This window comes from Phalangium opilio, unplaced genomic scaffold (assembly GCF_054372755.1).
Source record: "Phalangium opilio isolate 3A_F unplaced genomic scaffold, DU_Popi_V2 ptg000209l_1, whole genome shotgun sequence".
Lineage (NCBI taxonomy): Eukaryota > Metazoa > Arthropoda > Arachnida > Opiliones > Phalangiidae > Phalangium > Phalangium opilio.
This window is the reverse complement of record NW_028324217.1, coordinates 8,990,295-9,004,963: the sequence shown is the minus strand read 5'-3', so window position 1 is coordinate 9,004,963 and position 14,669 is coordinate 8,990,295. Positions and strand designations below refer to the sequence as shown.

The following is a 14,669-nucleotide window of genomic DNA, read 5'->3' as shown; positions in this document are numbered from 1 at the left end:
TTTTCAAGATCAGTGATTGGCTAAAACCTTAACCCAGCTTTCAAATGTAACAACTTCTCCTCTCTTTTTTGTAACAAGAAAATATTGTATTCTATTCTTATCACCATTCCGAAAAGCTCCTCCAAACCGAAAGGGTCGATTCTTTAGCTACCCTAAGATCGAATCCTTCCAAAACTTAGAAATTTACCGTTAATTACTATGAAATAAAACTCTTATGTTTAATTTAACCGAAGTCCATTCAATTATTTAACCAAAATTAAATAGTTAGTCGGGACAACAAAACGCGGTATCTACTGTTTCAGTCCGGTAGTTATACGCCATCAATGACCAGCCAAAAGCTCTCCCAAATCACTACATGGTGCCGAAACCCGGGACAATGACCAGAGAACATTAATTACCGTTATTACAAGAAATGTCGGATCCGACCAACCAACAAAACAATCCAATTAACCAGAGCCAAGACCATTTAAATACCACTGGAACGAACCAGATGAGCAAGCGGAACACTCAGACGTCCATCAACGCCGCCATGCCAGCCGGAAGTGGGCCAAGTACTGTACACAAAGCCAAGGAGCTTAAGCTCGCTAGAGCCTCCCAAAAGAGTGCCCAGAAGGCTGCAACGCGAAAAATGGACGACCTCAATAAACTTTTACAAGCCACAACAATCGACGTGGAAGACCTCGAGGACATCATAAGTCTCCTAAACCAGAAAGAAGAAGATGTCACACTAGCAGATGCCAAGGTACAAAGCCTAATAGAAGATGATGACGATCTCGAAAGAGAATCAGACGCTGCTATCGCCTTCCGAGAGGACATATCTACTCTAAAATTAAGAGCGAATCGAGCAATTAAGAAGCTTCACCAAATCAACGGATCTCAATCAGCGAACTCTAACTACAGTGGATCAACACAGATCGTAAACAACCAACAACCAGTCGCGCCACCACCCGTCGCTCCCAGAAATCATCCGAAGCTACCGGAAATCACCATTCCAACATTTTCCGGAGACCACACTAAGTGGAATAGCTTCTGGGGAAGATTTACCGCCATTATTGATAAACAGAACTTCTCAAAGGTAGAAAAATTCATATATCTTGTCGGGTATTTAGAAGGAGAAGCCCTTCAGGCTGTAAAGGGATATGACGAAGTAGATGATTCGTATGATCAAGCGGTCACAGTACTCAAAAAAAGATATGAAAAGCATGATTTAGCGGTACACCTTCTTTACAATAATTTACAAGAAATTCAGCCGGTGTTAAACTCTAATAACGTCAAAGCCTTGCGTATTATATTAGATACCTGTGAGAGCAGTATTAGAAGTCTCAAAGGGTTAGGAATAGACACTAGCGTTAAAGCCGAAGCATTCTGTCCTAAAATATTAGCAGCTTTGCCAAAGGATATTAGAACCGCTTATTGCGTCCGTAGGAAAGTCCCTACTAATGGTTCGTCTTGGGACCCAGATGATTTAATTGAGTTTATTAGAGAACAAGTAGAGAGTAGAGAGATGTCGGATTTGTTAGTATGTCGAGCGACAACCAATAATGCAGAAGGCACTGATAAAAATCAAGATCGGTATAGAAATAAACCAAATAACCATAGTCACAGAGCCTCTGCTTCGCAACTAGTCACTGGGGTAAACCAACAACCTTCCCAGTTACCCGATAGAATCTACTGTCTATTTTGTAAAAACACAAGCCACAAAACCCTCAATTGTCCCAATTATACCTTAGACCAGAAATGTACCATTATTAGAGATTGCGGTAGGTGTTTCATTTGCCTTCGCTTGTATCATGACACTTCAAGGTGTAGATCCAGATTTAAAACTTGCAAATCATGCAATAAAGCTCACAATTTCTCCCTATGCGAACGAAACCCAGCGCATAAAAAACCGGTTCATCAAACTAGAACCCAGTTAGTAGCTCAAGTCCGAAACAATCAGTATGTCAGTCAAGCCCAAAACCAGATGTATAATAGTGGGTCACCTTATAATGAACCTAATCAAGTCCCAAATCCAGCTAATTACCAAATGTCCCACGAAGACCATACCCAGGGAAAATTTCAAGTCCAATCCCAAGACCCGACTAAGATGCAAAGTCAGGCGCCACCCATATATTATACTAGCAGCCAAAATCAGGCAAATGATCAAGTCCAAACTTCTGTTAAAAGTATAGCTATGACTATGGCCCCAATAAAAACCTCCCACGAGAAAATATTACTACAGAGAACGTTAGCCGTGGCAAAAAATCCCCTCCAGCCTAAAAATTCCTTAATCGCCAAATGCTTTTTGGATGGGGGGAGCCAAGGGAGCTTCATAAGGGAAGATCTCGCTGTTAGGCTAAAACTACCAGTTGTAGGAGACCAAGAGTTGGACGTATACAGTTTTGGAAATAAGGACCCCCACCAGCGAAAGCACAAAAGAGTTAAAGTAACTTTAGAGAATAAAGAGAACCCAGAAGAAACGGTAGAAATAGTAGCCGTTGTCCAAAGCTTCCTAGCGTACGATTTCTCGAATTCCAATGACCTAGAGATTCGGGAGATCCTCCAAACAAAGGGAATAAAATTAGCAGATGATCCCGTCCTAGAAAACGACGAAGACCACCCAGATATAGACATCCTAATAGGGGCAGACTATTATTGGGAAATAGTCAGTGGAAAAACTGAAAGGTTAGGACCCCGAACCGTAGCGTTAGAAACCAAACTAGGTTGGTGTTTAAGCGGACCTGAGAAAAGCTCTGAATGGGAAAATAGTAGGCAGTCAGTGACCTCTATGCTGATAAGTTTGGGGGAACAACGGGTGAACAAAACGCTTAAATCGTTTTTTGATTTGGAAAGTTTAGGGATTGATAGTTCCGAAATAAAGGAGAACCCCAATGACCAAGCCCTCACAACCTTTTTTGAGGATATAAAATTTGACCAAAATCAGGGTCGTTATGTTGTAAAATTCCCTTGGAAGGTTAGTAAAGAAACCTTACCAAATAACTTGCCTGTCGCTATAAAAAGAGCTCAAAGTCTGGAACGAAAATTTGAAAAAGATCAAGGATATTATGAAAGGTACAAGGCTGTAATTAACGAGCAATTAGAGCTAGGTATAGCTGAAGTGGTACCAGAAGACCAAGTGCAATTATCTAAACCAGGCACCTATTATATGCCTCACCAAGGTGTTGAAAGGGAACACGTAAAGACCACCAAAACTCGGGTGGTATTGGATGGGTCTTCACACTCCTATGGGAAACCGTCTTTAAACGAATGTCTCCTCCCCGGCCCAAATTTGAATCCTAACTTGCTATTGTTATTATTAAGATTTAGGTATGGAAAAGTCGCTATAGTCGCAGACATAGAGAAGGCTTTTTTGCAAATCGCTCTAGATGAGCCCGATAAAGATTCTGTGAGATTTATTTGGTTCCGGGAGGAAGACGGGAGAATTAAAAAGGGTCAGTACATTATACTTAGAATGACCCGAGTGCCCTTCGGGGTTACATCTAGTCCCTTTTTACTCGGATGCACTATAAAATACCATGTCATGCAGGATAAAGAAATCCCTGAAAACCTCAGAAAAGTAATGAACAATGATCTCTATGTAGATGATCTGATTAGTTCACTAGAAAATGTAGATGAAGCATATAAGGTTTCAGTAGGAGCTGCCAATTTAATAAAAGAGGCGGGAATGAGATTCAGAAAATGGGGTACCAATTCCCAAGAGTTAAGAAGTTTATGGACAGAGCATGACAATAAAGAAAATCCTGTTCTTTTTGAACAAAACACGGATACAAGTGAAAACAAGGTATTAGGAGTTAAATGGAACCCTAATACTGACAAATTCGCCTATGACCTTACCAGCTTAATTACAGTTAGCAAAAATATGCGTTTTACTAAAAGACAAGTCCTTAGCTTTTTAGCTCAAATATTTGACCCATTAGGCCTTATCTCTCCATTTACTATCAGAGCAAAAATGCTCTTGCAAATTCTATGGGAGTCTAAAGAAACTTGGGACACGGAGCTTCCCCAAGAAACCAAAAAGATTTTCCAGACCTGGGTTAAAGAACTCCCAATCCTTCAACAAGTCCAAATTGATAGATGCTATTTTTTCAAGACCACGGATGATATAGCCGAGCTTGAACTCCATTGCTTCTGCGACGCGAGTCAAAAGGCATACGCTACCAGTGTTTACCTGAGATACGTAACCGTATCAAACCAAGTGGGGGTTTCATTAATAGCAGCGAAATCTCGAGTAGCACCACTCAAAAACCAAGATACAAGCTTAAATCTTAAATTACCCAAATTAGAGTTGATGGGTTGCTTGTTAGGCGCCAGATTGACCAACAATATAAAGCAAACATTTACCAGAAACGTAGTAGGAACCTTTTTCTGGACCGACTCTATGATAGCCCTAGCTTGGGTAACGGGAAACACAAATCAGTGGAAGCCCTTTGTGTCGAATAGAGCCATTGAAATCCAAAAATTGACAGAAAGGGAAAATTGGTTCCATTGCCCCGGGAAAGACAACCCGGCCGACTTACCTACAAGGGGGTTATGTGCGGGAGATCTAAAAGACGATAGCAAGTGGTGGGAGGGCCCACCTTGGTTAAAGGAATCCAAAGTTACTTGGCCCCGCACATGCCGCCCATCCGAAAGCGACCTAGAGCCCGTAGCTAGTGAAAGGCGAAAAATTACCTTAGCTGTCAACCTCACTGAAAGGGTTGGACTGCAAAATTTGATAGATCTTTCGAAATATTACCACCTCGATAAAATATTTCGAATTACTGCATACCTATTTAGATTTGCCCTAAATGCAAAGGGATTAAAGAAATTAACCGGAGCAATTACTGCAGAAGAAATGCAGAAAGCAGAAATTCTCTGGGTTAAATCAATACAAGCTAACGAATATGGGCCAGAAATAAGACAAATAAAAAACGGGGAAGAAATTTACCAAAATTCTAAAATAGCACCTTTGAAGCCCATTTTGAATGAACACGGAATTTTATGCGTGGGTGGACGCTTGGGTGAATCCTCCCTCTCCTACGCTGAGAAACACCCCATAATTATGCCCAGAAGTGATAGATTAACCAAGTTATTGGTTATTAGAAGTCACAAGCAAGTCCAACATGGGGGTATAAGTGACACTGTCACGCAATTAAGGGAAAGGTACTGGGTACCAGCAGCGAGGCAATTAGCCCGAACTGTGGTGAAAGACTGCATTGTATGCAAAAGGTTACGAGCAAGGCCAGGTGATATGCCAACCGCACCCTTACCTAGGGACAGAATAGACCAATCCCCACCATTTTCAATCATAGGAATAGATTTTGCAGGTCCCTTGATAGCTAAAACCAACAACCAAGAACAAAAAACTTATATTTGCCTAGCTACTTGCGCTGTCACCCGCGCGATTCATTTAGAACTTGTCCCTTCTCTTAGTACTGATGATTTTCTGCTAGCCTTCAGACGGATCATATCTAGGAGGGGCGTTCCACAAATTATATACACGGACAATGCTAAAACTTTTAAAAAAGCAAACTCGGATTTAAAAATCATTTGGCAAAACATAAAACAGGACCAGTTAAAAGAATTCTTCGGAAGACATGGTATTAAATGGAAATTTATAATTGAAAGAGCAGCTTGGTATGGTGGTTGGTGGGAGCGCCTTGTGCGGTCCACCAAGACCTGCCTTAAAAGGTGCTTAGGCAAAGCTTTTTTGAACTATACAGAATTAGAGACCGTACTTATAGAATCCGAAGCGCTAATAAATAGCCGACCTATCACCTATAATTACAATGACCTAAATGAACCAATTCCCCTGACGCCCGCTGAATTCCTTGTTGGGCGTAGATTAAATTCACTGCCACCGTTAACTTTAAAAATAAATGAAAGTGTACCAACCTCGCGACAAGAAATGACAAAAAGATTGAGATATCGCGAAACCATGATTGAGAAAATATGGAAGCGCTGGCGCCATGAGTATATCATGGAGCTTAGATCAGCCCACCATTCCAAAACCGTTAAGAATGAAACCAAATTTAAAATTGGTGATGTGGTTTTGATTTATGAAGAAAAAATACCGCGACACATGTGGAACCTCGGATTAGTGACGGATTTGATTATCGGTCGCGACAATAAAATAAGATCGTGTGTAGTGAAAACCAAAAACAATAGCTTCATCAGACGATCAGTGCAACATTTGTGTAACCTCGAAATTGGTGACTACGCGTGATTTACCCTTAGTAATACTACGTATTACTGGGGGGAGTGTTGATTATTATATATTGTAAAATACGCGTAGTGTATAGAATTAAGCTGATTTTCCCTAAAAATATACCAAAAGTATGATAAAACCTTAAGATAAAAGTACCCTAAAACTCAAAAAGAGAACTCACTATTCAAAATTGAAACCTTATAAATGAATCTATTTTCTGTAAAATTTCTAACCAAAAGAAGCCGACAGGTAAATTGTAAAGAAGGGACGATGAAAAATGGGAGCGGTACTTTAGCCCTTTCTCTCTCTTACCCTTATTGAACTTGACATTTTAACCCGTCTTACCCACGACTGGCCGGAGCCATAAACGTAGATAAAATCGTCTTCCCATGTCGCCTTCCCTTCTAATTGTCTGGGGACTAGCCATTTCCTTTGTACAACGTAAATTTTTCAAGATCAGTGATTGGCTAAAACCTTAACCCAGCTTTCAAATGTAACAACTTCTCCTCTCTTTTTTGTAACAAGAAAATATTGTATTCTATTCTTATCACCATTCCGAAAAGCTCCTCCAAACCGAAAGGGTCGATTCTTTAGCTACCCTAAGATCGAATCCTTCCAAAACTTAGAAATTTACCGTTAATTACTATGAAATAAAACTCTTATGTTTAATTTAACCGAAGTCCATTCAATTATTTAACCAAAATTAAATAGTTAGTCGGGACAACAAAACGCGGTATCTACTGTTTCAGTCCGGTAGTTATACGCCATCAATGACCAGCCAAAAGCTCTCCCAAATCACTACAGGCTAATCAACTCGCACTGCCACTAACGGCGCTTCTTGAAGCGAGGGAAATAACCCTAAAGGCGAACTTCGTGATGTTTCCTTCTCTGTAGGCTCACTCACCCTTTTTTGTTTGCTCTCCTGCTCATCAAACTTCAAGGTTAGATAGAGTGCCAACAAGTGTTGCCAGTCATTTGTGAGTCCAATTCAACCGTTATCTACAACAAACCAAAAACCTGAGACGCTCTCACAAATTAATTACCATCAATTGAAAGAAATTAAATTTGTTTCTACAGAATGAAAATTGTGGCCCTCGATTAATTGGAATGTATAGTTGAATTTGACTCGTTATCTAATTTGAATCGATTAATTTGACTAAAACACTTCTCTGGACCAAGCTAGTTTAGTACAACAGTTCAAAATGAACTGGCTCCTAATGGAAAAGACCTGTAAACATTAGGGGAAAGGCCGCAAAACACCGTTTATTGAAAGCTATATCAAGTCCATAACCCTCCTGAAGCTATGTATAGACCTACACCTCATGCAAGAGTTTAAAAAACTATTGGTATAGGACCGTCGATCTGAATAAATATTACCAGGAATACATAGAGGCATAAGTTTATAAGATATGTCCCATAAGTTTAACACTACATATGTATACTTCGTAATGCTAGAAAATTACTGAGAGCAGGAGTTCATAATAACCCCCCTTCGGGGGGGGGGAGTATGAAACTGGCCATAGAGCTAATGGTAGAAATCGCGAACAACAAGATTGTACACGTCGTTGTGCATAGAAAGGATTAGCCTGTTTATGGACATACAACCTTACAGTATATCGTAGTGGTATCTATGCTCCTTGGTTTTCGTTCCAAAACTTCCGTTGGCTGGGCTCTCCGTCGAAAAGAAAAATGGCGATATGGTGGACGTAGAAACACGATGGAATTATTATTTTAAAGATACTGCGAATAAATTTGTCCAAACGGAATTCTCACTCACACATATCACAACAAACCATTATTGACGATCGTTTAAATGTTTTGTAGAAAACTAGAAATGCCGACTAAAAGCCAACTTCTTAGCCAAGGCTTAATTTACACCGTTCCGACAAAAGCAGACGTGAGCCATTTGCGCTCTCAAGATAAAAACAGTGCTAAACCGGAAGGGTGTAAGTTAATGCGCGTGGGCGCTAAAAAATGGTAACTATTTCTTTGGGAGTTAAGCGGTGTATGAATCCGCTGAGCTTTACGGCGAAACTTTGTTGTTACGGGCTTTTTAACCAGTTTCGTACTTCGGGTTATTATGAACTCCTGCTGAGAGCTAGTTCGATAACCAGGAGAGAATTGACTACACTCGGTTTTGCAGTTCATCTTCCTATTTAGTCTGTACTAAGCCTATGACAGCGCTTCACCAGGCGTCAGTCACTTTACCCAGAATCTATGAAGTTTCACAGTCCCTTTGGGGAATGCTCTGCCCGTAAATTTATAGGAAAATTGAAATTACACCTTTGCATTTATACCCCCCAGTCATTAAATTTATAACTCAAAGGGGCCCATCCCAGGAGGATGGAACTCGTTCCATCCTTCTAGGCCCATCTATCTTTCGTGAACTAGTCTTGTGTCCTGTTCTATTCAGGTTTATTCGTTCCTATACTAGTCAGAGCCTTAGCCTTTGTATTTCATTATACTGGTTGAAGTTTTATCTGTAAACTTATTGTGTTTGTATTAATCATTTGGAGCTGTATGACCATTGTGGTCCTATCTCGACAAATAAAACGGACCAAAAAAAGAAAAAAAAAATGAAGTTTGAATTTCGCGCCTAATAAATTAGAGGGCAGCAGTATACATTAAACTTCAGTATGTTAGTCACGTGACTATGTGACGAGAAAGGCATCCATCTTTTTCGGCATTTCGCACATTTGCTGTCTCGTGGCAACATATTGCTTAATATTAAACCATTTGTATTTAAGTTTTTATTAAAGTTAAAATGCCGGCGCATTTCACAACGCCGGTCATTCAAGATAATCCAACAGGATGGGGACCTACGGTAATTTCCGAACAATTTCAAGATATGCCCTATCAACCCTTTTCGAAAAGCGATCGTCTAGGAAAAGTAAGTTAAGCCTTGGCACTTAAAAATGTGACAATGTATGTCCTGTTGTCGGTTGCCCTTGCCTTATGCTTACCAAGAAATATGGTTAATAGGTTGCCGATTGGAACAATATGATGTATACTGATAGGAGATACGCGAGTGAGTTAACAACTATTAAAAACAGCATATAGTCGCAAAATTTACAGTTCTAATTTAAGTGTGTTTATTTAAGACAAATATGCGTCACAATTTGGTAGCGGAAGCCAATACGCGTATTTTCACGAAGAAGATGAGAGTAGTTTTCAACTGGTCGATACCGCTAGGGTTCACAAACCCATGCATCAAAGGGGCCGATTTAGAATGAATCAACAGCGCAACTTGCGCAATCGTGAACGTCAAAAGTTGGCGCAACAACAGCAATTTCAAGTGTTGTCCAAAACTGCTAAAGGAAGGGAACGCGATCGTTTGCAACAAGTTCGTAAATGGCAGAAGCAGTTGAAGCAGAAGTACGACAACAAGGGCCAAGCTCCGATTAAAAATCGAGATTCTTCCGTGGCTATTCGACCGGAATGGCAAGTTATTGAAGAAATGGATTTTCCAAGATTGGGAAAGCTAACTCTACCCAATGTTGGCGAAGGAAGTGATGTGTAAGTTAAGTTTAATTTAGCAATTAAGCGAATATGTTTAATGAAAATTAATTAATGATAGATATACATGTGGATCTGTGGAGTATTACGATAAAACTTACGATCGTATTAACTGCAAGAATGAGAAGCGATTGCAACGCGTCAACCGTATTTTCCATAAGGTCACTACGACTGATGATCCCATCATTCGTCAACTGACAAAAACTGAGGGCAATGTCTTTGCAACTGACGCGATCATTGCTACGTTAATGTGCGCTACAAGATCAGTTTATTCTTGGGATATTTTGGTCCAGAGAGTTGGAAACAAGCTTTTCTTTGATAAGAGAGATGATTCCGAGTTTGGTAAGATTATTATCACAGCGCGCATAGAATTCATTCAGGGTTCACTGGTGACGGAAGTTGGTCATTATAAAGACATGAGCAGACGACATTCATCAACTGTCGTCAGCTATAAAATCTATTGAGAGAAATCTTTCATGGGGACTAATGCACTTCAAACTTTGAAACAAATTATAGATTTGTTGACCGTTAACGAAACTGCCGCTGAACCTCCCCATGAGGAAGGCAATTCTATCAACTCTCCTCGCAATTTGGCTCTCGAAGCTACGTTTATCAATCATAATTTTTCGCAACAAGTTTTGAAGGGAGTAGAAGAGAAATATTCATTTGAAAACCCGAATCCATTCATCCAAGATGATGAAGAAGGGGAAGTTGCTTCCGTCGCTTATCGTTATCGTAAATATGATTTGGGTGATGGTGTCGAAGTAATTGTTCGTTGCGAACACGATGCAGCCTTGTTAGGTCCCAATGGAGAGAATCAATTTATTAATATCAAAGCTTTGAACGAATGGGATCCAAGAGTAAGTATGAAAGATTCACTTTTTATTTTAGCTGAATTTGACCCGATAATATTATTTCATTTGTTTTAGTATTCTGGAGGTATTGACTGGCGTCAAAAATTAGATACCCAGCGCGGAGCTGTATTAGCTAACGAACTTAAGAATAATTCATGCAAATTGGCAAAATGGACTGTGCAGTCGTTGTTAGCTGGATCAGATCACGTTAAATTTGGGTAAATTCAGCTACTGAATGTTTTAGCGAATCTGACTAAAAACTTCATTCACTCTCACTTTAGCGGTGATGTTAGCCTTGAAACTTAACTGGCTTTGGGGGCGGGGTTAGGCTTGAAACTTAACTGGCTTTGGGGGCGGGGTTAGCCTTGAAACTTAACTGGCTTTGGGGGCGGGGTTAGGCTTGAAACTTAACTGGCTTTGGGGGCGGGGTTAGGCTTGAAACTTAACTGACTTTGGGGGCCGGGTTAGGCTTGAAACTTAACTGACTTTAGGAGCGGGGTTAGCCTTGAAACTTAACTGACTTTAGGGGCGGGGTTAGCCTTGAAACTTAACTGACTTTAGGGGAGGGGTTAGCCTTGAAACTTAACTGACTTTGGGGCGGGGTTAGCCTTGAAACTTAACTGACTTTGGGGCGGGGTTAGCCTTGAAACTTAACTGACTTTAGGGGCGGGGTTAGCCTTGAAATTTAACTGGCTTTGGGGGCGGGGTTAGCCTTGAAACTTAACTGGCTTTGGGGCGGGGTTAGCCTTGAAACTTAACTGACTTTAGGGGCGGGGTTAGCCTTGAAACTTAACTGACTTTAGGGGCGGGGTTAGCCTTGAAACTCAGTCTTTTGGGGCGGAGTTATCTTTACAACACTTTACAATAAGAAAGGCATCCGATATACAACTTCATAACTTAAGTGGAAAATTAGCAATTTGGGCTAACGATTGTTTGTTTCTAGATATGTCAGTCGTGTTCATGTCCGCGACTCTTCGAAACACGCTATCTTGGGAACTCAACAATTTAAACCTAGCGAATTTGCTGATCAGATCAATTTGAACATGATGAACGCCTGGGGAATTTTGCGTTGCATTATTGACACTTGCATGAAGTTGTCGGAAGGAAAATATCTGATTATGAAGGATCCAAATAAGCCAGTTGTACGTTTATATGATATTCCCGATAATACTTTTGAAACTGATGACGAGGATGAAGATGATGATGACGATGTTGATGAAGAAGCGGGAGATGAGGAAGATGACGTGCCAGGTGCGGGAACAAGTAATTAAACAAAGGTCTCTTGAAATTACAAATTATTTGATTTTAATTATTGTCTTTGTTTGGTTTAATTTAGAAGTTCCTGAGGCGTAAATCTTGGATTCTAGATTAATAAATTTAAAAAAATATAAAAAATTTGAGGGAAATATTTGTAATTGTTATTCAAATCAACAATAAATAAATAACAATAAGAGAAGTTTTCGATCTTTTTTATTGTTGCTCCAAAAATTTGGAGGCTTTATAACAATTAAAATTTTGATTAACACAGGCAGCGCTTTATTTTATTATTTTTGTAATTCGCCTAGGCCTACTTCAGAAATATCCATTTGTAGCGCTAAGACGCTCAGAATCTTTAAAGATCCATCATCAGCTCCCTCTCACAGGGTTGCCACATTACAGGAAATTTAAAAATAGGTCAAAAATGTGAGGGAATTTTAAGAATTTGATTATAGCTTGAAGGAGAGAGGAATGGAGTGGAAACCCCCATACCTATAGCGTTGCCTGTGTACCCCCACCTACGGCGGCACCGTAGTCCTTCCAGCATCCTCAGCGGTTAGGTAGGGTCGTACTGGACGAAATTGTAAAAGGCGCTCCCTCTATCTTAAAAATAGAAGCTAGTTCCCATACAAATAAAATGGCGCTACGCAGCAGCACTTAGCAATCGCCTACCGAGGGGTAGGGTCGTGCGCGAGGTACATTGGGAGAGATACGGTGCCGCAGGTCGCCCATCATCATTTCCAATCCATCTCAACTCCCTTATCCCTGATTATAGTTGCTGCGGTTCAAGCTCGGGGGGGGGGGGGGCTTTAAAATGCTGTTTTAGGGATATCGTGTTTAACCAGACACTGAAATCGCGAAATATTGTTGTACCTTAAATATTCAAATATAATAGAGCTATCTCAGTTGGGACCTCAGTGCCTAGGCTAACGTCACCGGCTTAGCTTTGGCAGTGGGTGGCCATGTTTGGTACTGCTTTGGTTCTGTAAGCAAATAGCATTGGTGATGTCACACTAAGGCTTCCAAGATAACTCTATGCGATTTAAACGAAACCCAATATTATATTCAGAACAATAACAGTTGAGCCTAAAAATTCCAGGGAAAATCTTAGAAGAAGGTCAGGGAATTTCGTGCAACCTTGTCCCATAAACTTTCGCGTTTTCCAGGCAGAAAGAGCAATATTTTAGATTTAGAGTACTCCGAACAGATGCAAAAAAATAAGAAATATTCAGAGAGTCAGAGCTGGGATAAATGAGGTATGATTGGTTGGAAATATTGATGGACGACTTGCGGCGCTGTAACTCTCCCAGCGTACCTCACGCACGTACGGTAGGAGATTGTTAAGTGCTGCCTTATAACGCCATTGTATTTGTATGAGAATTAAGACAAGAGGACGCGTTCTTTATGATTTCGTGCTGTACGACCCTACCAAAACGCTGAGGATGCTGGGAGGCATTCGGTGCCATTGTTGGTGGTACAGACTACAGAGACAACGTTATAGGTATGAGGGTTTCCACTCCACCCCTCTCTCCTTCAAGCTCAGAGGGGCAGTTTATGCTGTTCCACCAAGATGTGGCGGTCATTACCAATTCTCTAGCCTTAACTGTACAAAAATTGCTCTGTCAGCTCGAGGGAAAGTAGGCATGGGGTTTGGGAGTAAATAGTTATCGTCCAAGATCGTTAGTACCACGTTATGTTTGTTTGGTGCCTGCTCGGTATAAGGAGTGGGCAAAGGGGTGAAAATCTCCCTTAAATTAAGTGTCAAACCCTTACTTAGCCAATCAGGAGCCTTCCCCCACTAGCCTTTTACTCAGTGAAGTTTGCCGCCATTTTGGTGGAAAGGTGAGGAACCATTTTAAGCCATACCTTTCTAGCAGCTCCCTATGCAGGGGTAAAAAACGCATGCTGTGCTGGTCCTCTATAATTCACCGTCCACAGCTGATAATGTTAAATTTTCTTTAAAATGTAGTTGTGTTCTAAAGAGAATATTTTTGTTTACTGTTAAAGTGGGTAAAGCCCAGTTACACAACTCTAGCTACCCGAGAATTTGTCAGGTCTTGGTCCTTTGTGCCTAACAGGTGTGCGGGGTAAAGTACAATGGCATCTTCTAACCCCTACCAAGACTACGCTGCAGCACAGTTCGCGGCCGAGTTGCGCAGTTGAGTTTTTCCCTCTTTATAATACGTCCATTATTAACGTCACACTTGTTATGATAAACTTTCGAAAAAAAGAATAAAATTTTTAAAATGTTATTGGGCTCTAAAGAGAAGATAGAAAACCCTATATTTCTTTGTCCTATTGTTAAAATATGGGTAGGGCCCCCTATTGTAGGTCTTTTAAAATTCCGGGAATTTTTCAGCTCGTTGTTTGTGACTTATTCCTTACAGGTGTGCTTTTTGATAAACACCAAAAATAACAAGATGGTCTAGCCCATAATTAAGCCACATCGTTTACGTACTCTCGCTATCCCTACTACAATAAATATACTTCTAGTGAAATATCCCCTAATATACCGGTCAGAGGGAATAATTTTTCAATGGCTGCTTGGCAAAGAGAATCAAATATCGCCAACGCCCGTTACTAAATTACTAATACTACTACTACTACCACTACTACTCAGGTAAAACTATTAATCCCATCGATACCTTGTAGCTAAGAAGAAACTAAAAAGATTTCTAAAGCGTGCTTCTAGAATCATGAACGCTGGACTTTCTTTTAAAATTCTTCTCGATTTGAGGAGAAATGCACGTAAATTCTAATAATAAACACCATTCTCCATATAACGTCGGTATTTACTTGCTTTTGCTTCTTAAAAAGCCCCCTCCATTTCTTTGAATTTTGAAATCGGGGATCGA

The 14,669-nt window shown here is 40.4% G+C and overlaps 2 protein-coding genes and 1 long non-coding RNA gene across 4 annotated transcripts; 2 read left to right on the top strand and 1 right to left on the bottom strand.

Annotated features, from left to right (window-relative positions):
- The first annotated feature begins 412 nt into the window (after window positions 1-412).
- Window positions 413-6,205, top strand: LOC149618983 (uncharacterized). Its single transcript, XM_089854541.1, has 2 exons — window positions 413-4,858; window positions 4,955-6,205. The coding sequence occupies exons 1-2, from the start codon at window positions 413-415 to the stop codon at window positions 6,203-6,205; spliced, it is 5,697 nt and encodes a 1,898-aa protein (XP_089710667.1).
- Window positions 6,206-8,844: 2,639 nt separating this feature from the next.
- LOC149618982 (eukaryotic translation initiation factor 3 subunit D-like) lies at window positions 8,845-12,013 on the top strand. 2 transcript variants are annotated; one of them, XM_089855118.1, is made up of 8 exons: window positions 8,845-9,077; window positions 9,170-9,215; window positions 9,289-9,703; window positions 9,765-10,045; window positions 10,220-10,563; window positions 10,633-10,775; window positions 11,501-11,808; window positions 11,894-12,013. In XM_089855118.1, exons 1-8 carry the CDS (start codon window positions 8,952-8,954, stop codon window positions 11,908-11,910), a joined length of 1,680 nt encoding a protein of 559 aa, XP_089711244.1. In that variant the 5' UTR covers window positions 8,845-8,951; the 3' UTR covers window positions 11,911-12,013. The 2 variants fall into 2 exon arrangements, with proteins under 2 accessions (XP_089711244.1, XP_089711243.1); XM_089855117.1 differs by having other exon boundaries at window positions 11,501-11,820.
- LOC149618981 (uncharacterized) lies at window positions 12,010-14,210 on the bottom strand. Its single transcript, XR_016375414.1, has 2 exons — window positions 13,854-14,210; window positions 12,010-13,790 (listed from the first exon to the last, which is right to left on the bottom strand). It is a non-coding gene; the product is annotated as an uncharacterized LOC149618981 (long non-coding RNA).
- Between the last annotated feature and the right edge of the window lie 459 nt (window positions 14,211-14,669).